The following is a 23,950-nucleotide window of genomic DNA, read 5'->3' as shown; positions in this document are numbered from 1 at the left end:
TGATGTATATAAAGTGTTGCAATATTGATCTAAACATAGTTTCTTTGAAGTTTTGTTACGAGATTTAGATGTCGCTAGTTTCCAACGGCGCTGATGCCAAACTTATATGATTTATTGCACTTTCAAAGAAATCATCAAAATAAAATTTCAGTTTATTTATTACTAATAAATTCATTCATATTTACCCAGCTTTATTTGCTAAATATATATAATAAATATACTTTTTGTATACTTATATAATGTAATATGACAGTTATAGTTATTTAAGTTTCCATATTTTTATAATTATTTTAATTTCTATTAATTGTTCCTTTCCATTTATATAAAATTATTTTTTATATTTAGTTTTGCTTGTATATTTTAATATTAGCAAAATATTGAAAATTGTTTGTTAAAAATCAAGTAAGAAATGCTGATTCTTATATAACTCAAAGTAAAGATTTTTGTTTTGATAATAACGTATTTATTTAAATCACACCTACATCTGTGATTAACGCTCATTAAGATATAAATTGCGTAGTTTCAGACACGAAAAGGAAATATTTCACTCCTACTTTGATGCGTGTACTTGACTGTATAATCTATACTTAGTGAAATATTTGTAGAAGCGCCGCCGTCTCATTTCCAGTAAACCTTGGCATTATTCAATTCCTTAACCTTATAATACATTCCCAATTCTAATTTAGACCACACACTTTAATATTTATATTAATTACGTTTCATCCAACAACTTTTACGTATATTTAACTTCTCAATTAATGTATTTATTTCAAATTACGTGATTACAAATGTATTGTAAATATTATCACTTAAGAGAAAATTATTTAATGATATTATGTTAATTTTCCTAAAATTTTAAACTGAAAAAAAAACTTTATTTTGTAATTTTCCTCATTATTTTTTTATAACTTCTAATTATGCATTTAGCAATATATTTCACCAAAAAAAATAAAAATAAAGAACGTATTTTATTTCATTTCTTATTATGTTGTCTTGAATTTCGCAATAAAATGAAAACTTTAAAGTTAATATGGAAATTTCAGTATTAATTGCATTAATTCCAATTCATATGAATTACGTTTTATAGAACTATATTAAAATGAAATTCTTCTTTTTTGTCTTTATTTTCTCAATAAAATGAAACTGTTTGCACATAAAACGTTTAAAGTTATTATTGTGATTTCGTATATTAATTGCAGCAACAATTAATTAACAGTGTAAACAAACATGTTGCAAGCAAACGATTTGCTATTTACCGGAGCAAACAACAAATCAATTGCATTAATGAAAAAGCAAACACGCGTTTTACTGCTCACTCACGAAAACGCACAGGTACTTATTATAATTGATAATTATTCGATTCCCAATGCGAATTAATTGCGCCAATAAAATCATAATTATATCAAAAAAAAAAAAGATAATACGAAGAAACGTTCCGATCCGGTGAGCTCGTTAAACGCGCCAAGAGCACGACGACGATGGTTGAAGAGGAGAAACGCATCAAAGAAAAGAAAAAAAAAACGAAGATGAAAAAGAAATAAAGAGGAAACACCTCTTTTAATTCTGTCGGTTTTGCGAATGGCTCGTGATGGTAATCGGCTGTGAAATTGGGGCGTTTAAAGACAGTCAACTTCTTTGGATGTTGTTTTTCTCTTCTTCGACTTGCCTGTTGTTGTTGTTTTTTTTTTGTTCGCCTCATTCGGTCGATTCGTTGAAGTACCATTCCAAAGGCTAATTGCTACCCACAGTTGCAGATTGAAAATTGTAGGTCTCGTGAAGAGCAAATAATATCGTTGTTGGATTGTATGCAATTTGCGTTGATGGAGTGGGGCGTTTCACGGCGTTATAGGTGTTGTTTAGATGTTGATTCGATTTTAGTTGTTGTTTTTTTTTTGAAGTAACAAGATTCGGTGTTTGTGTTCATGTTTAACGAGTTTATTTTTGAAAATTCACGATCATACTTAAATTAGGTTAACAAAACATAATTCTTATCTAACATTAAATTAATTATTTACGTATATATATATAGTATAAGATAGTTGAGTCCTTGTTGCGCACGCTACACTAGATACTAGGTGTTAGTGGGTAAGATGCGGTTCTGGCTTACCTTTTTTTTACAGAGGATAGGTCGCAACCGTCGCCGACATCTAAGCGCACTAATTCCACTAGTTCTGGTCCACTTGGGATACGATGGACGCGGCCGCGGCGGCCTTCTGGGCTTGGGCCTGCTTCTCCTGCTCGTTCAACTCCTTGATGGCCTGGATCTCCTTCTTCAGCTTCATGCGGCGGTTCTGGAACCAAATCTTGATCTGTCGCTCTGTGAGGCAGAGGGCATGGGCCATCTCGATGCGCCTCCGCCGCGTCAGGTAGTGGTTCGTGTGGAATTCCTTCTCCAGCTCCAGGGTCTGGTACCTCGTGTAGGTCTGCCTGCCCCGCCTGCGTAAGCCATTTGCACCTGCAGCAGAATTGAAACCAAAAATGGGGAAAAAATTAACATATCGAGTAGAAAAGCTTGTGGAGGTGAGGTGCGAGGACGGACGAGCGAGGTGAGGTCGTGCTTAGGACTGAGGAATGGAGAAATTTCGTTCTTTTTTATTTTCCCTTTCCTAGGTTGTTTTCTATTTTTTTTCTTTCTCTTCATTTTCACTTCTGGGGGACAGGTATGAGGGGGCGACCCGCTGCGTTTCGGGGAGCCATTGGTGGGGCGCGCAGCAGGTAGAGATAACTCATCGGACAATGAAATAATTCAAAAAATAAAATCCGGGGTTGAGAAAATAAAGCGAGAAGAAAAAGTTTTGGATAAAGGATGAGGGATCGAGAGAAGTAGAGGAGGAAGACGTGTATAAATAAAAAGTTGCAGTAAATACGGGCGTGATTAATCACGTACAGTTTTGGAAGCCACGGGTTATTTATGGCCGTATTTATCTGGATAAACGAATCGCCAGCCGGAGCAAGTGCACCAGACTCGTATATTAATAAGACCAGTATTAATTTATCTCGCGTCTTTATGCCCAGACCCGAGGAGGAGGCCTCCTCCTTGGACCCTCTCAGTCTCTCAGAGGATGGAGGCACCTCTAACTCTCTCAGTCTTCCTCAATGATGACGATGAAGAAGAAGAAGAAGAAGAGGAGGAGTGCTGTGCAATTCTTTACGAGCCAATCGATAATTGCGTGCATGGAAGCTGATTGAGATATTTTCCCCCCTCGGAAAAACGCACTCTGCTCTTGCTGCTGCTCTCAGGCAAACAGACACACGAGCTACTTGCTTACTTACGACCGAACCGGGCTCGTATTTCGTCAATAGCATGAGTTAAACCATTAAAAGTCGTTTAGTAATCTTCGTGCATCGAGATATGTAAAACGAGAGCATGCAGCGAGCGGCCGTAATGAAGACGATATCTCCACCTCCGCACATATATCTCGTGATCATCTTATCGTGCTCCCCCTCGATTCCCCCCAACTCAAACAAAATGCAAAGGGGGAGAAAAAACCTCGTTTCCGTGGGAGTTTTGCTTGCATCGCAAGACGACATTCGAAAAAAAAAATACTATTCACATTTCGACAAGGACAAACATTTTCTAACTCTCTTGCAAAATCTTCAATTTCTTCAACAACTACATTATATTACTCATTGGCGTTATAAAATTGTTCATTCGTAATATATGTGCTCATTCATAATATAACTTTCGAATTTATTATATACATGATTTCTTATCATACAAGTTTATAATTTATATATGCATGATTTACTATAAAATTACATACTTTAAATTATTTTGATAACTTATCAGAAATTGTTTGAAATATATTTTCTTATTAACGATTAAACGATTATTTTTTAATCTGAATAAAAAATACTTCATATTAATTTACAATACTTCATTTATTTTTGTTGTTAACAAATAATGTTATAAAATATATTGCAATTCATATTTATATGGTTTTTAGTTATTTTTTAACCGAAATCCCGACAATTAAAATTACAACATTCGATTTGGTAACAACCATAATCCCGACAATGTTAAAATACCGACAGCAACTTTTATTATTTCATATAGAAGTAAAACAGATGAGAGTTTGTATGTATAAACAAATACATAAGTACAAAGAAACCTCAACCGAGATTCGTTTGATACTGTTTGGATTTTAACACTGTCGGGATTATTGTTGTCGTGATTTCAGTTGTCGGGATTTATTGTATTTATTGTTAATTTATCTTTTATACTTGGTATATGGAATATCAGAATTTGAAAAGTTAAAAGAAATAATTGAGATGAAAGTCGGAAAATAAATAAACGTTATTAATGGAAACGTTTATTGCTACAAACTGTCTCGATTGCTCGTTTACCGTGGGAGTAACGTGGCAATAATGGTGGAGAAGATTCGCACAGTGCCTGAATTGGACTTTTGCGGCTCGTTCGACACCTCCCCAGAGGCTGATTGCCCTTCGGCCCTGGACCATCGAGAGTGAGAGAGAAATCTTCTGTAGGCACACGCCCCCCAATAACCGAAATTACCGAATAAAAATAACTCACGGATTTTCACGGCGGTTGCACAATTTGATAAAAGCCCAATACATTGTGAAACCAAAGCCAATCTTCTTAAACCGGGGGTGCCCTTACTCATTCTGATGTGGGGGCGGCAGCGGCGGTGGCGGCACACGCACGCGAACCCATCAGGGAAAAAGAAAACTGTTTGCCTTCATTTCTGCTGATCAAGAACTCCCATAAACATCCGACGTTTATTTAACCCTCCCTTCCCCCAAACAAAAACGCAAATCAATTCTACCCAATTGGCCGAGAAAAGAAAACAGAAGAGGAAGAGAAGCAAAAAAAAGATGAGAAGAAGAAAAAACTTTGGCCTCTTTACTGAATTAATGAAAATTTCACACGCCATTTAACCTTCATCAGCTCAAATTCACCAGAAATAAAAGTCTTGTTATTTTTTTTATCTATTTCTACTCAATCTTATAAATAAATACGATCTATACATGTTAGATTGATAGAGCAATCAATTTATATTTATTTATTCCTATAATATGGTTAATAAATCATTAGAGAAAAAATGTTAATTAATAAAATCAATTAAATTTATTAGCAAATTCTCATTTTATTCCATATTTACTATAATAAATCTAAATTGTTACATAATTTATTTTGATATTTTCTTAAAGAAACTTTTATTTTATCCTTTTTCAGGATGAAGCAAAGAAGTAGAAAATTTAAAAATAATTCCCTTGTACCATGTGCAACCCATCATTTGTCCCCTTTTAAACTACGACTCGCAGTCTCGAATAAATCTACGGATTCTAATTAATGTTCATTAATTTGGAAAATTTTCGTCTCCGACGAAGAGGAAACAAACACCGGAGAGAGAGAGGGAAGTTTTAAAAATAATTGGGGGGTGCCATATGCGAGAGTTTCACCCCCTTCCCCTACACACATATATATTTTTTTCTTTTGAGTAATTTCATCCACTTTTAGTTTCCTTTTCTGTTTCTCTACCCTGTCACCCGTTTTTCGGCTCCCGTAGATTTATATGCAAGTTTTAATTGGGATCTAGAATTCCCTTTTTCTTTCTCACCCTCTTCCACTCTTTTCCACCCTACTCCGCCTATCTCCCTCTTCTGCTTCCTCCTCCTCTTTCGAGAGCAGCCCCCGTAATTCGTTCCGCGGAGTAGCAAAAAAGAATATATGGGGGGCGACAAATCATGCGGGCGGCGCGAAAGAAACCCCCGTCCGCCCCCTCCTCAGGCGGCTCCCTTAAAAATGGCCCTTCCTCCTCTACGGAGCCCTCCCAAGAGGTAGCGATATTGCGACCGGTGTTACGAAAACGAAATGGAAAGAGAAGAACAATTTATATTTATATACGTATACGATATATATAGAAACAGTTGCGTTATGTAATCTTGAAGGGCCTGAGGGTTGGTGGTTTCGATCGAACGGTTTCGGCTTTTAATTGACTGGTAATTCTGTTTACGAGGGACGATGTAGAAGGGCCGACCAGTTTATATTGGCGGCCGGAGTGATGTAAACACAATTACAGAATCAATGTGACTATGGGGATGCGCCATAATTCCGCATTGTCTGTTTATTGCCCATGTAAACATGCGACACGCCGCTTATAAATACACTCCACGCATATTACATAACCATTTTACAGGCGAAACTACGGCCCCCGATCGCATTCGACTTTATGGACTACCGAAACCGAGGCTCTCGATTTCTTATTGCGTTACACAATCGTTCAAGTTCGAGCACCAGAAACGACCAGACGCAATCAAAAATTTACACATCAGAAAAAAAATTAATAATCTTAGATTCTCACTTCACAAAATTTGTTTACCATAATAAATCTTATGTAAAAGCAGATTACCTAATTCGAACAGAAACTTATAATAAATCATTAGAAATAGTTTTTGTTTTCTTCCAAATAATATTTATTTATTTAATTTTCTTTATCTTGCATATAATTAATATCATGAAGAAAAAACATTCTTGTTTTCATTGTACACGCGACTACACTTATCAGAGCCAGTGTGATTACACAATTATATTTTTAATTTATGACATATTTCTTATTAAATTTAGTTTTAGTTATAATTCACAAAATTAATTTCGCAAAAAATTAAATTTACGGACAAAAAAAATAACTTATGAGATTAAAATCAAATAAAGTATATAAATTGACATTACAATTGAAAAAAGATGAGTAAGATTACAAAATACATTAGAAATATTATATGTAGAATATTAATTTTTAAGGTTCAAAATTTTATTGGAAAAATTTTTTTTTTTTGTCTCTTCATTTTTGATGGTAAAACGGCTTGAATGATGTTGTTAATAGAATTACATAATATAAATGATTACTTTTGTATTAGTATTTTTTTTAAACTTTTTGTATCATTGAATTAAAATTTTATTTATGGGATTTGCACGTGCGTTCACTTATCAGAAGTAGTGTGGTTGCACCAATAGATCATAAATTTGAAATAATGATTTCTTACGTAATGGATGTTATAACTTATGAGATTAAAATCAAATAAAGTATATAAATTGACATTACAATTGAAAAAAGATGAGAAAGATTACAAAATACATTAGAAATATTATATGTAGAATATTAATTTTTAAGGTTCAAAATTTTATTGGATAAATTATTTTTTTTGTCTCTTCACTTTTTATGAGTAAAACGGCTTAATGAATGATATTGTTAATAGAATTACATAATATAAATGATTACTTATGCGATATTAGTGTGTTTTTTTAACTTTTTGTATCATTGAATTACAAATTTATGGGATTTGCACGTGCGTTCACTTATCAGAAGTAGTGTGGTTGCACCAATACATTATAAATTTGAAATAATGATTTCTTACGTAATGGATGTGTATTTTCGCAATTAAGTGTAGTGAATAAGTGCATTAAAAAACTCATTTTGTGAGGGGTGCGTTTTTTTTTTGGTTTAGAAAAAATAAATAATCGTGCATTCTTTTCATTCTCGCTTTCTCTTTCATTGGTGTATACAGACCCGAGGCGCATTTAATTGGTTTAATTTGGTTTTGATAATGCGATATGATTAATGACGTGGGGTTCGGAGCGCGCGGGGCGTGACCCGGACGGAAGCCATTGAGTATCGATAGTCAATAAATTCGGTTGATTTTCGGGAGGATGCCGCAGAGTGCGTGTTGCGCCGCAGATGTTTCCAAAACCCCTTTCCTCCACCATCCCCCCAAAACACCACGAAACCGAGGGGCGGCGAGACACCGCCGCGGCCTGCATGATTTACGCAATTATGTTGCGGAATTTTTCAGCGCGCAAACACACACTTTTCCATACGCAATTAATAGCACCATCCCTCTTTACCCTAGCCCCATGATTCATAAACATCCATTTCGCACATGTGCACACAACTCTCAAGGAAAACCGCAAATTCTAATTAGGCTTTCGGAGGCGGCGGCGGAGAGTTAATAAAATAAAAAAACTTTTTAGAAACTTTCGTTTCCTGCAAGAATGGAGATTCATCATGATGTGGGTGGGTTTGGATGCTGACCCGGCAGCGGCCATAATGCGCCAGCTACCGAACGAACCACCCTCCGCCCCCGAGGGAAAACCGCGCATTTCAACCACCCACTTTCCTCCATAAGTCAGAGAGAGAGAGGAGCTAGAAGCCTCGGGCCTGAAAACCTGAAAACTAAAAGTCTTCGGTTGGCATTGATGGATGGAGGATGCTTTCGGGCGACACTAATTTTGGAATATCCCCACAACGTACACGCAGGCAGCACAGCAATAAATTTTATTCTATTTTTTTTTTATTATTATTTTGAAACGAAACATTTGAATTTGATTAATTTCACCGGGTCCACCGTGATTTACGGCGCATTGATTTTGATGTAAATCCCCCGCAGCTGGTGCTGCTTCACTTGTTATTCCAGATATCTGGATCATTAGTGGGTCAAATGTGAAGGCCCCTATTAGTGGCTATTTATACCGTGGAGGAGAGCACCGAAAACCAGCAACAACCATACATCATATTAAGTGACTGAGAAAAAGGCGGCATCCGAAATAGAAGAAGAAAAAACGCCTGGTGGACACATGTAAAGAAATATATATATACATACACACACACAGCTTTTTATTTTTTTTTCGGTCTTCCTATCCTCCTCCTCTTCAAGAGAACATGGCGATAAATCAAGAACCATTTTGTGTCTATCCTATACAAGATACACCCTTGCACAAAGCTTACATGTGTGTGTGGAGAATCTCCCTTTTTTCTAATTATCCCTCCCAACTGGAACTAATTCTTTTAAACTATACACGAGATTTGCACGCGCAACTTATCTTATCACATTTTTAAATTATAAAATTACAAGCCTTCAACTAATGATTAAGTTTCATTACCATCATTACTTACTTTATTCAAATATCCATTACGAATTTCGAAGTAACTATAATACTTCGGCTCTCAGTTCCAATGTTGAAAATTTCATTTCGCAAGTAAAATTACCGATTGTCAGAATTCTTTAAGTAAGATTAAAGTTCAGAGATAATGTTGTTATACCATTAGATCTTACACAACATAACTTAAAGATACAATTTTTGATGCCTTAAATTAATTGAAGTATATTTTTCTAATTAGTGAATAATTAAAGTTTTTTTTTCTTCTTCCACCTTCATCTTCTTAAAGAGAATATTATAATAAATCAAGAGCCATTTTGTGTCTATCTTTTTGAAGATACAAGGGTTGCATGTGTTTGGTGAAGTATACATGTGTGTGGAGAATCTCTCTTTTTCTAATTACCGCTCTCCCGACTAGAACTAATTCGTGCAGCGTAATTAATGGGGGCGCAATTAAAGCAAAGATTTAATATTTCAAAGGGGGATGCGCAGCCCTCTCTCCACCTCTCCAAACCATTCCTAACCGCCTACCCCCTTGTATAATGAAAGCCAAATGGTATTTTACAAGGCAGGGCGCGCTATTTACGTGTTGCGCATAACTTTAACAACTTTACCTCTAAGTCCTACGTAGCTGTAAACATGTCTTGCACTTAAGCCGAGCCACCATCTTACGCGAAATTAGTAACTTAGGTGATGGCCCTTTTCTCTCTCCCTTACTCTCTCTCTTCATTCATCTCTTTCTCTTTTAACATCTTCCATCTGCCTTCACCCCTCGAATACCCTTCGAACGATGAGATTTATCGCGCGGCCCACCCAAACAATACTAATTTTAAAACAAACCCAAACGAACACGACACTTTTACCCCATTCTAATTCAAAAACCCGATACCTGTCTGCCAGATAACCCGCGTCTCGACCCATAATAAATCGGGCTGCCCACGGAAATGCATCATATTGATTTATGCTCGGCCTGATCTATTTCTTAATCGCACGAAAGATGCCTGCATCTTCGGGAGTATATGTAAAAAGAAACGAAAATAAGACTACTAAAGACGATGGAGGAAGGAAGAAAGAGAGAAATATTCATATGGACGACTACCCGCCAATTATCGTGCGCAGTTTGATGCATACTGATGAGAGGAGAGAACCAATGCATACATAAACTCTTTGGAATTCCTAGTTAATAGGGCCACGTCGTTTTTAGATGTTGGCGCGTTCCGATGCCCAACGGACTTGAAATCCACACCTAAATTATTTTCACTCCGTCTTTATTAAATTGCTTTCAAATTTCCACGCGGAGATTGTCTTTGAGATAACTTTACATAATACATCAATGCTGTACTCTTACAACTTTTCCCATCATCCTCAATATGAATCTAGATTATTTAATAACTAATAACCACAAAAATAAGGATTTAATATTTCAAAATAAATTCAGGAGAAAGCAATTAATTCTTCCGAAATATCTCGCTAAATTGCTTAAAACCCGTTATCTCATATAACAAAACTATTATTCAATACTGAAAGTATGAAGCAAAGAAAGTTTATAATTCAAAATTTAACAGTATTATTATTGAAAAAATTGAAAAAAAGAAAATTTAACTGTTAATATCTCATTAAATTATAATCATAGATTATTAACTAATTACAAACTACATGTTTTTTTTTAAGAATAAAATGTAATCGATTAGAATCAAGAAGTTTGCGTTTGGTTAAAGAACGACGAACAGTTGTTGGGCGCTTCCATTTTTAGTATAGGAATAGCTGTAAAGAGCAAACTGCGACGTCGCGAATTATACACTGCCGATGTAATTGCATATTTATACTCAAACGCTGCATTATAACAAAAAAAAAAGAATGAACAAGAAGAACGTTGTAATGTATATGGAAGAACAACGATGCGAAGAAAATTTACGGCCGAATTATGATTATTGAAACATGGACGATTAAGGCTCAGCTACGATCTGATACAAATATAACCGATGTAGGAAGAGGGGTCAGAAAACAAGATCATCGTTTGGCAGATACGGATCGAGCAATATGTTGAAGGGAAACGGTCGTAATGATACACAACACCGTGAACGAAATCGGATGGACATAAAGAATTTCAATTACTTGGTAATATATCTGGATTAGGGACGATTTAAAGGATATTGAAACGGAGTATATTCATTTTAGTAGATGTGGAAATGATGAAATATATTAAATGTGGAATTCACATATTTTTTCTTCAAGAATATTAGTTTTTGTATTTATGAAAATCTTCATCATTTAAATGAGATTAAAATAAGATTAATTAATAAGCGACAAAGATTTTTAAAAAGTTAAGGCGGATATATCCGCCCGCAATATATTATGATGTAAAAATATAGTTTTGTCAATAAATAAGTAAAAAAAATATATGTATTAATTTGTAACAGATATGAAATTGCATTTATATAGATGCAAGTACACTATGATAAATGAAGATATTGAAGTTGTGAAGTATATAATTAAAGGGTTTTGATGATCAGAACTGCGTTCGATGATGATGATGTTTGTGAGTTTACGATGCGGTATGACGATTAAGAAAATTGTGATTGAGTCAAAAGCGAATTAATTATGGAAAACACCGGTTGCAGCGGAGAGGAAGGGTGTTGGAACAGTCCGCAGACTGCGATGATGTATGCATAAGGCAGTGTTACGCGTTAGAAAGGGGGTCATTAAGACGCTTTTGCAAAATTGATATGTAATGTCGTATAAACAGATGCAAATGCGATGCGTTTCGATGAAAGTAAGTGAAGTTGTTCATTTGCAGTCGCTGTTAGGGGCGTAATTTATGTAGTTATTGTGTTCGGCATCGAATGGAGAGTGTCGGAGGAGAGTGTGTGTATATGTTTGTTGTTTGTGCGCATTGTGGACACGGCACCTATTTGAATATACAGAAATATGAAGGAGGCGAAAAATTAAGACCTGCTATAAAGGTTTCTCCATTTCGGTTTCTGTCCGAGAAATGCGCTCGGCACGAAACATCGCTTTGTTCTCTCAGTGCAAAAGCCTCATCCTCCTCCTCTTTTTCATCCGCAACCGCCGCCGCTGCAGCCGCCGCCACCTTCTTCTTCTTCTTATCCTCCTCTCCTCTTCATCCGAAGCTCAGAAACACAATGGAATGTAAAACAAGGTGGAAGCGGGTTTTACATGTAATTTTAATCAAAGCGCGGTGGCTTTTCGGCGTTATTGTAATTGAGCGTTATTCCAAACGGTAAAGATTTTGCACACAATTTGCAACGACATCGGGGGCCCTGGATGCTGCGAACAAGACCTAAGCTCGCGGACGAAGAAGTTGTTTATATATATAAACCATACATATATATAAAGAGAGAAAGAGAAGGACGAAGAGACAGTGTTTGTATGTATATATAACGCAACACAATATAAAGAGAAAAACCGTTTTTGCATACGGCGATTATTCAGCTCACCCACACGCGCGCTCCCAACTGACTTACGGCCATTTTTTATTGTTTACAACGACTTTATCTCGCACCTCTCGAAACGAAGTCTTCGGCGGAAGAAGAGGGTATGGAAATAAATTTAGAGAGAACAACAACAACAACAAAAAGTAATAATAATAATGAAAAAAAAAATAAACTGAAGTAATAATAATAAAAGTGGAATGAAAGGTGGATTTACGATCGGTGAGCGGGAATGACACGTAACAATTATCCTCCTAATTGTCCGGTCTGGTCCTTAATAACAGCGTGGAAATTAAGCGCGCGGGGGAAAGAAGGATATTGAGTTATTTGACGGGGGCCGTGTGTGTAATATGTGCGCGCCAATGCAGGATGGGTGCATGAGATAGGGCTGTTATTTTGTTGTTCTTTTTTTTTCGTTTTTGTTTTTTGGAGAGAGGAGACCTCCCAAGACGACGTTGTCCCAATCCGGATCCGCGAGTCGAAATGCGAAGAGAGGAGCGGCGCGCTAGGATCGAAGGATCAGAGGAGGATGAAGATGAAGAATAAGAATAAGAATACGAGATGATGAAGAGGATGAGAGATAGAGAGTATAAAAAGAAATGAACGCGACCGTTTTGAATGCCTTCTCTTCGGGATTGTTATTAAAAGCGATTTCGAGATGGACGCATGCATCATGATGGTATTGGGACCTCCATTATGTATGGATGTGCAGTTTTATGTACGGTAGCTGGTAATTGCGTGTGCCATTAGCGGACGCGGCCAACCTGTAATTACAGACAATGATGGGCGGGCCCTGGGTGCTGACCCTTGAGGAAGCGCGCGCGACCCGCGCCGACAGCCGCTGCTCCGGGTCGGATTGGATCCCGGCCCTTTTTTTTCCTTTCGTTTTCCTCTTCCACCTATGCAAACCGCGGGTCGGGTCAGCGCGCCTAACGAGCCGTTCCGATATATGTATAATATGAATAGGCACTTTGTTATCGCGCCTACTTTCCAAGATCTTTACGACCATCTTCCCTAATCACAAAACATACATACTTTGATGCATGAAACAAACAAACGTTTACTCATTCAACCACCTCGATTCAAGTTTTTTTTCTAAATTTAGATCAAAAGACCTACAATACAAATTAGTAAAGTAAATACTGTAATGATGAAGAATATTAGAAATTCAGATGAATTTTACAAATTATATAGATTTCTCTTAATCCTTGCGATTAGTATAAAATCATGATTTATATAAAATTAGCTTCATAATCTGACACGTCACATAAGTAAAATCGATACAGAAATTTTAGTTTAGAACTGATACATATTTGATTATGTATTAACAAGGTTTAGTATCCATCACCTGGATTCGATTCTTTCTTTAATTTGAGTACATTCATGGTGTGTGAAAGCTTAGAGAGTTTGCGGAATAAATATCATTGCGGAAAGGACATCTCTCTCTATATTGTTATGGTAATAGCCGTTGTCGGCCTACCATGATTAATACCCCAATGGCCTGCACTTATCAACCACCTAAAGCCCCAACAATGGAAGCTTTCGCAGCTCCCCTACACGAACAACACCCATTTGAAATTACATTTTAAACCTACTCTACATATCTGCAAACATTATACAACAACCCTCCAACATCAATTTCATTTTGAAAATTAAATCGTTATAATTTGATTGCGTATTTGTATTTCCTAATAATTTTAAATTAAGTAAAAATGATCAAAACCTATAGATTCAATAGAATAAACTATATAAAAATATTGGAATCATTGAGTTTCTACATTAAAACAACAGCATTTACCGACGACATTGAGAAAACTTTTATTTATTTGATTTATTGTAAAATGAACTCGCAATAATTCCTTTATGAAAACAATGTCATTTTTGCAAAAAAAAAATATAATAATTTGTTTTCGTATGGACAAGGTGAATGCAAGCGAAGGTTATATTAGGATACGATTTGATTCAAATGATGTTTTCATTGCCAATTGTATAAAATTAGCTATAAAAACTCAATATTTTGTGTTAAAAGCTAAAAATATTTAGTAAAAGTAGATGTAAAAACATAGTTTAATGACATTACAACAATGGTTTTCTTTGCTATTGTAGAAATGTGTACAAGGCTATGAATAGTGAAGGTGCACCAATTTTTCGGGTTCAGTTAGAGCTAGGCTTAATTAATATCCTTGCCAATCGATTGCGTCGTAACGAGGCTTGCTACCATTTAGGAGAGGCCGAAATGGAAACGTGGCGCAGTAATTGCCGGTGGAAATTGTTAGCGAATTCCGGAGATTTTTCTATCTTGTTATCAAGATTATTAAGGGTCTCGGCGAGGCTTAATGAAAATGTCGATTAGAGCGGATTCCCGCTTATAAGGAAATGTGATATACTTCGTTGTTTCTTTCTTGCTCTTTTCTTTTTTCTAAATCCCTCTTCTTCTTCTTCCTATCTTCTTATCCTCTCGAAGGAGAGATGCTGCTGCGTTCTTTCCTCTTTCTCCATCCTTTAGTCGCGCTACCGTTGAAATGCGGAGGAAGGAAATTAGCCGTCTTCCATATACAAATAAAAAGTGGCGAAAGAAAAGCGTTATGTGTGGGAAAAGTGAAAGAGAACTACCGGTGCTATAGATTTTTACGTCTATCTGCGAAGACTATAAAAGGCATAAGTGTGGTTCTTAGCGGATTGGCGGGTTTGTTAATGCGCGGCGCGGCAAAAAAATATTATGTGTGTATATGTGCGTATATATATATTTATATATGGCGAACTAATTAAATAAATGCAGGAGGAGGAGGAGGAGGAGACCGAGAACAAGAACAACAAGAATAAGAAGAAGTTGCACCTGTCCTTCGCAACGTGTTCCGGTGTCTGCGTTTTCTTTTCGCAAACCACATGCACTCCTCGATGTCGTTCCCTCGACTTTTTTTTTACCTTCTCCTCCTCCTCCTTCTCTTCGGTGATCGGAGAGGCCTCGTTCTTCATCCTCTCCCTCTTCATCTCCATCACCATCATCATGATCATCATCATCATCATCCGAGGTCTCTCCTTCTTCTTCTTCATTCTCGATTTTATTTGATGCTGGAAGGCCGGCAAATATTTTAATAATATTAAATAATTCCAGAAGCAGCAGCGGCAGCAAACCATTTCTCGATGATAAATCGAGTCGGCCGGGTCTCGGACGTGCTTCGAATGCGGCTCGTCCCGTGCTGACGGCAGGCAACAGCAGCAGCAGCGGCAACGGTAACGTTAGCGGCAACGGCAACGACGACATGGGTCATATATGCTATATGCCATACCATGATGGCACGGTCATACCTTGCGATGCGACGCGATGGTCATTGATGCGTGTCGCGAAAGTCGTGGCCCCAAAAAAGGACGCGCGGATCGGCGCAGAGAAGAGAAGAGAGGCCAATTAAAATTTTCCCGGCAACAATGATGCAAAAGTGCGGATGCCGAATGCGTCGGAAATGAGGAGACGAGATGGCCAATTACAAGTGTCAAGCCCTCTTCTTTTCCGCGCAAATAAAATTCCCGCGGCGACGACGGCGGCGGCGGCGACGAGCCGGACCGCCGGAATTAACATTCCTGGCGGTTGTAAAACGGGTGCCGCCGCTCCGCGCTACCCCCATTTCGCTAATTACAATGAAAATTGCGCACTTTTATTCGCCGTTTCTTCAAAAACCCAGAGATGGTAATGCCGGTACTGTTGCTGCTGCCACCGCGTGCACCGCTTCCTTTCATCTTCCTTTTCCACGTGCGTTTTTTTGTTTCTTTTTTTTACTACGTTTCGATGCTCTGCTGTTTGTTCTTCGTATGCGTCTTTTTACTTACACCGACACGTTTTGACCGACACATGTCGGAAGCGTGGTGTTACCGACTCGAAAGGATCACATCACCTCTCACATACTTCAACTTTCACACAATCCCGCAATCGATATTATCTAAATTATGCAATACAACCCTATACATTAATTACACTCAAGCATACACACTTTACCGACAAATTATAGTCAAGCATTTTACTATTTCAATATGCAATAAAAATAGAAAAAACTTTGTTTTTCTTGGGATTATTTTTAACCGACAAACGTCAATATCAAATTTTGTAATTCTAATTTATTTCACTCAATCACATCGAAAAATATTTATTTTCATAAATCCGACATTTGTCAAAAATCGACAAATTTTAACTTAATTTAAACCATTTAGCTGATGAATCGACATCATTTTATTAACTATTTTATAAAACAAAATTGTCCAATATTATTGACAAAATATTTGTTTTCATATGATTATTGTTTTATGTTGTCATAAACAATCAAGAGACCGACTGACTACACCGAAAAATTTTAACTTAATTTAGACTATTTAACTATTTATAACATGAAATAACGACATCATTTTATTGACCATCTACAATAATATTAAAAGTATTTTTAATTATAATTAAACCGACACTTGTCGAGAACATAGTATTGTTTACCAAAGAAAAAAAGTAGGTGTTATAATCTTTGAAATTGCGTGACTTTGGTTTCTACAATCTTATTGAGTTTGGAAAGAGGATAAGAAAGGGACGAAAACCGATAAAAAAAAAAGGAGAAGCTGTATGCGATATGTATCAGATGTGCGTTTGGTTTTGGTATCGGACACGTTTCGCGTAACGGGCCGTGAGCATCTGCTGCTCGTTAAAAATTAAAGGAGTGTGTGTAATGAGGCTGCTTTTGGTTTGGCTTTTTGGCGGACAAAGAAGATGCTGGGCGCTGGGTGCTGCTGTCAGTGGATGATTTAGTGGCCCTCAAGGGGGGGAGCAGCGCGCTCCTCCGGTGCGGCCCTTCCAACACGCCTTTATTGCTTATTTAAAAACGATGGTCCGGATGGCCGATGCGCATCTGTCCCATTGGAAGACACCCAATAACCAATCGAGTCAACCCCCCCATGGGTATATGAACGTCGACGTCGGAACCATCAATAACCAATAAACGTCTCTACCCGCCACCCAATTTCGTGTACGTCTGTAACCGTACGTAACATACACCACCGTCCGAATGGTGATACTGATGACTCATACGCACATACTTGCAATTCTCGCCAAATGCAATACAAGCCCACGGTAATTCCCTGATTTACGACATAACGAGACCGCTCTATAACTCTATTATGGAAATCCTGCACATATTTAAATTAAAATTTTAAATTATCCCATTGTACATATAATGGTCGGTGCAAGTCATATATACCCCCATACGTTTGTTTGTTACACCATGCTATTCCGCCATATCACATGACCGTCCTGTCCTATACATTATAACTCGTGGTATATCCATAACTCTAACCTCGAGGAAAACCGAAACGACGCGCAAACACAACAAAACACATTTTTATACCTTTTGTTTCACATATATATATATATTTATAAACACATACACGCAAAATAAATAAATAAATATTGCGTATTTATTCCGCAGCGGCGGCAATGGAAAAAAATCCACCATAAATCCCATAATTGATTCTCATAAATAAAATTACGATTACACGAGCAAATAAATTGTGCCCAGTCTGCGTACACGCATTTTTCTTCCTTCGTTCTTCATTTTATTGCCATATTTTTTTTTGTTCATTTCATACTCTACATTCTCCCATTATTATTAATTACAATTTAAAATTCGAGAAAAAAAAATTGCATAAATCATAATAATTCTCAGATTAATTATTGCATTTTTTGTTACTTTCTCGTTAATACTATTACAACAAAAATACTTTATTTCATCTTTTACTCAATTGTATTGTCATATTATTTATTTTTACTCGTCCATTAATATTATAATAATAATTTATGTTATTACAATTGAAATTCGTGCGGTTGATTCATGGGAAAACCGATAAATCATACTAATTCTCGAATTAATCATGGCAACGTGTCGTCCCGGTAATTGATGTACAGTAGACCATGCGAAACATGGGAATCGGAAAGGATGCAAAAAAAATAAAAACAACAGAGGAATGGATGAATGAAGCACGAAAACGTTACCAACATGGGTAGTTTTGGAATGGGAACCGAACTAATTTTATTTACTGCGACGCCCGGTCATGTTTCCAGCCCGAAATTCATTAACTTTTTAACACACTACATTATTTACGACCTCCTTAATATATTTACTTTCGTTCCTGTCCACCATACTTCAACCCATCCACAATTCATTTACACACAAAAAAATAATTTATATAATTTTTGTCATCAGTCCTTTGTTCATTAATTAAAAGATAATTAACTTTTCATACAAAACATTTTTTTAATTAATTTTGTTAATTTTGTATCAATATCATCATAAAACGAATTGTCTCAAGAACTCAAACTAAAATAAATATGAAAAGTATACATTTGTATCAATTCCTTCCTAATAGTGAACAATATAAGAACTAAAAAGACGTATAACTATATACAAAATTTCAAAACAAAAATGTCGTAATTTTACATAAAATTACTTAAAAATAAAAAATTGTAATGAAAAGTAATAAAATATTAAAAAAAGATAAATTCTTATGTCAAACAGAAATGTTATAAAACTGTAATTATAATTTTATGTAATTTGTAAAATTTTCATAACTGTTGAACGGGATGATTTTTTTTACCGAATAAATAAAAAAAACTAAATTATTTTGATAAAATTGCAATTAATATTGATGTGAGGGTTTGATATAACAAAAGCAATTAATAACGTTATTGGGTTGTTTTTATAAATCAAATCGGACGTTAAAAAAGGGTCGGTGTCGAAGAGCCGTGTAAATTCGTGTAAATTCAAAGGGAACATTGACGCCATAACTTTTCCCCAGATCCCATCTCGCTTCCTCTTACCGCCGACCATTAATCCCATCTCGCTCCACTCCATTCGGTCGCCATAGTTATTCAACGTGAATAGACAACGCACTCTCCGCGGAGAAAACATAGAAAGAGCGGTAAATTCAAAAAATAAATAAAAAAACGGAACGATTTGCGCAAATCACGAACAAACAAATTAAAATTAATAAGCGTATTTGTTATTCGAATCGAAATAAATCGAAACGAATTTTATAAATAACAGACAAAAAAAAACTCAATTTGTTTTAATTGGAAATATTCGGAAACGCGTACTAATAAAACCGGGATTGTTATTATAAAGTTTTCAAAATTGAGCTGTTAATTTTTAATCGCAATTTTTGCGCATCAAAAATTCAGCGCGATTTTAATTGAATTGCAAAAAAAAAAACAATCGATAGTAAATATATATATTTTTGTTATTTAGTTTGTTTTGTAACAAATGGGGTAAATTTTGGTAGAAAGAGAAAATTATAGTGTCTGAATATTAAGCGAAGTTTGAGAGTGTCTGGAAGATCTTTATCCTGGGCTAACGTATGCAGAGTGGGAAGATCTGCGCGGAAACGTGTTCGGGGAAGTTTCGCCGCGGGGGAGGCTTAGAAAGTTCTCGGAGGCGGCGGCGGCGGTGGCTTAAATAAATGATTTTCTAAAACTTTTTTCTTGTCTCTCGGCTTCGATATTTTTGCAGAAATGGGGCGAGATTTGGTAGCGTATTATATGCGAATTACTCATTGCTCGAGGGTGATTATGCGATATGCAATTGGGAGAGGCCATTTGGCGCGCGGAGGCGGCGAGCGTCGCGACGGATGAACCCGCCACCGCCGCCCCCTTCTGAATAAATATATTTTACAAATAAAAAGAAAGAAAGCGGCGGCGGCGAGGAGCGAATAAGAGAGACGAAGAAAGAGAGAGAGAGAAAAAAAAGGACAACAAAACACACTCACACACATACTACTCTACGACGCCATTTATTCCAAATGCGTCCGCATCGAATTTATCTTGCAAAAGGATCTGAATTGTCTTGGGATATTTATTACGTCGAGCGGCGGGGTGAGTGAGAGATAGAGAGAGAAAGAAAAGAGATAGCTTCGAATGAAGGAGTACTCTCCAGAAGAGAAAGGGGATGGATTCCTTTCCCAAACTTCTCATTTCTATCCTCCGCGGCACGCAAAATTTCTCCGAAGGAGTCGAGCATGATGAGGGTACAAAAAGGGTACAAGATTACACGGAAGAAGAGAAAAAATACACACAACAACGACCAAAGAATGCGACATATTTTTTTTTAAAGAAAATTAGAAAGTTGTAGATACCTAAAAAAAATGATCTATTGCGAAAAGGGTGATTGTTAAAAAAAACGTCAACAAAAGGGTGTAAACGCTCGTTTTTTAGGGATTGTTAACGCAGCGGGATGCTTTAAAGAACACATGCGAGTGTCGAATTTCAAAAAGAAAAAAAGAAAGTTAGAGAAGATAAATAGGTAAAAAATAGAAAATTGGCGAGAAAGAAACTTTCTAATTTTCCGCTAAACAACTAGGGTTGCAATAAAAAATAGGTAAAAAAAAGAAACTTTCCATTTTTTAAGGGCGTCAAAAAAAGTAGGTTTCTAATTTCGACCCTCATATTTTTTAAGTCAAATATTTCTTTTCAAGCTTTCTAACTCCAGTTACCTCTTAGCAATGTAAAAAAATAGGTAAATGGAACTTTCTATTTTTTAAGGGCGCTGTAAATAAACATTAAGTCAGTTTTTAAACTTTTATATTTCTTTTGTACTTAAAATCTAAGTAAAATATTGTACAGGTTCGCAAAAACAATATTTTAAAAGAAAAATTCTTTTTTTTGTAAATATTTTTAAACTAAAAATTTTCATTATTTCTTATTATATTGGTTTCTTTATTCTCGTTGATTCTATAAGTATTCAGTTAAATGAAGATAATACCTTCAAATTGAGAAAAATTTCAATTTATAATTAAATTTCATATGGTACAATGTTCAAAGTCATAAAATAAATAAATTAACCAGGATAAAAATAGAATTTTGTGTACTAACTTTTTAGAACTTATTTTCAAATCCGGACTGATCGAAGTCGCACTTAGCGAGGTATAATCTATTTCTATATAATATAATTTACATTTACACATAATACACCAATTTCTGCTCAAATGTTCAAAGTAACACAAAAAAAATAAATGATTGATTGAAGCACATATCTTTTTGTGTTTAAATTATACAAGGACTATGTGTTCATTTTTTTTATTAAATCGTCGGTTTAGTGTGAAAATTATTCAGGTCCGCTAATTTGCAAATAAAATGCGGCTACATGTTCGGAGCGCGTTTATTATCATTATTATTTATATTTTTAAATAGGTGGCTGAAATGGAATGAAGCGAAATCCCTCATGAATGTTTACGGGCCGTGAGGGGGGTGGTTTGCAATAAGCTCGAAGCCCCATTCCAACGACCCCATAAAGAGCAATCCCTCAAAGGAGAGCACGCAAGAACGCTTCATATTTATTTTTATATTCCTCCCCCAAAAGTGTAATTCAAGAAAAAAAGAACAGTCGAGAGGAAACGAAAAAATAAAACAAATAAATATAATGATGATGATAGCAAAAAGAAAGAAAAGAAAACGTATTTAAATGATGCGTAAATATGAGTCCCAAATATATATTTATGTATATTTCCTATTGTTTTTATTTCTTGAATGAAACGTAATTCAATACAATTCAATATTTACCATAATAATAGTAAAAAAAGAAACTATAATGTTATGTATATTGCATTATATCATGAATTGTACATAATAATTTTGTTGTTTCAAACTGGACAACTTTCGTTAAAACGTGTTTTGCCTTAATCGAGTTATTTCGTTTATACACTGTGAAATTGCTTTCAAATAACTTATTTTGTTGGGGGGTGAATGTGAAATATTGCTTTTATTGCATTTTCATGAAAAATTTAATAGTTTTAGGATTCGTCATCGCTACTTAATCTTATTGCTTTTTTATAAAGGGTCCATTTTAAATTTTTGATTTTGAAATATTGCAAACTCCATTTTGATTTTTAAACTAATCCTTATATTTCTATACTTTTCATTACGTTTTTATTATTTTTTTCGTTTATTCACCCTTGATTTTAAACGATTATTACTATTTTATTTAGAAAATGTTTGTAAAGTTTACATGAAAGTGTTTCACGATTCTTTTATTGGATGATTATATTATTGCTACGTTTTTTTATGAGGTGCTGAATTTAAACGTTTATTGTTATTTGTTTTATTTAGAAATTGTAAGAAAATCCCCCATGAACGAGCAATTTAATATTTCCGAGAGGGTGTGAAAAAAAAGTAACAAGCGGAATGTTTTTCTTTCCGCATAATTTGTGAATAAAAAATAATGTACGAGATGCGTATGATGGGAACGTTCATTTGTATAATTCGCCCGGGGAGGGGGTGGAAATAAAATTAAGCTCTTTCGGTACGGTGGAAAGAGCTGTTTATGACTCGCTTATGTTTCCTAATGCTCGTTCTGTCTATTAGGTGGCGGTTATGAAGGGGGAGGCTTCCGGTTCCGGCGGTTGCGGGAGAGGCTTTGAGCTGATGTATTTATGATGGATTCCACGATGGCACGGAGCATCATCCCCCTTTTTCCGCGCGCGCTTTTCCAGCCCGAAAATAAAGCGATTCTCATTCAGGACCGGTCGTGAGCAGCCCCTAGATCAGGTTATTACACGTTCCAATAGTCGGGAGCAATATAATATCACGGGCGGCTGCGTCCACCCCTTCGGGGACAATACGCGATCTCTCGGGGGTGGAAGACAACATCATAAATACGAGCGAGAGCGCGCGAGATACACCACCCCCCAACCCCGAAACAACCAAATAGAGAGGTGCATCCCCCCGCCCTTTCGCTCCGTCCTACTCGCACCCTTATTCGTGCACCTATATCTCGCTCGGCCCCGCACACACGCCGTTATGTAACACGTAATATACTCACGCTGCTATTGTAACAGTTAATTACTGCACGGACTGGGGAGCCGGGGGTGTGAATTTTGGGGGTTGTGGGTGGACTTCGGTCTGGATTGTCTGCGGTTCATGCATTCGCAACGTTAAAGTCTCCTTACCTGTAAGCAAATAGAAGAAAAAAAACGAAATCAGACAAAAGCAACAACAAAATTTAAAAAAAAAAAGTGGACAAACGGTGGACAACCGATGCATTAATAACGAAATATTGCCTCGATTTAGCCATTCATCCAGGCTTTGTTTTATCGATGCGAAACGGACTATTTACAGCCTGCAACAATTAGGATTAGGCGCGCGCGACCCGAATTTACGGCCTTATCTGATGCGCCAAAATGCAACGGCCTTTTTACTTTTTTTATTTTTAGTTTCGTTTCAAAACCCTTTTCGCCTCGTTTTCGCATACAAATGCGGGCTACAAGCGAATGAGTTAATTGAACCTTTTTTGGGGGGACGAAACGTGTGTGAGAGAGGAAGAAAATTGAAGAGAGAGAGAGATGGTCAGGCATCGCTCTTCTCGACCGATTAATTTTATTGCTCATTGTACCTAATAAAGCCACCTTTTTCAGCATTCCTCATAACCAAAAAAGGACACGGGAGGAGGTCACAATCTCGACAAGCATCCACCAACGGCACGAAAAAATGCACGCACCGGGGTGAAGGGGAGAGAAGTTGGGTGAAGAACACCGAGATGAATTATTGGTTCATTGCTGGATGATCAACAGTCCATTCTGTTCCGAC

The 23,950-nt window shown here is 36.3% G+C and overlaps 1 protein-coding gene across 1 annotated transcript in view; it reads right to left on the bottom strand.

The window, feature by feature from the left end:
* Positions 1-1,960: 1,960 nt before the first annotated feature.
* The window catches only part of LOC108564262 (homeobox protein abdominal-A homolog), a 36,108-nt gene continuing 14,118 nt past the window's right edge, over positions 1,961-23,950 (bottom strand). Inside the window, exon 2 of the mRNA XM_017923257.1 lies at positions 1,961-2,455. Coding sequence (XP_017778746.1) covers positions 2,166-2,455 — 290 coding nt within the window. The 3' untranslated portion in view covers positions 1,961-2,165. The remainder of the gene's footprint in view (positions 2,456-23,950) is intronic.

The sequence above is a fragment of the Nicrophorus vespilloides genome, unplaced genomic scaffold (genome assembly GCF_001412225.1).
Source record: "Nicrophorus vespilloides isolate i.1.1-1 unplaced genomic scaffold, Nicve_v1.0, whole genome shotgun sequence".
NCBI lineage: Eukaryota > Metazoa > Arthropoda > Insecta > Coleoptera > Silphidae > Nicrophorus > Nicrophorus vespilloides.
This window is presented reverse-complemented; position numbering and strand designations above follow the sequence as displayed.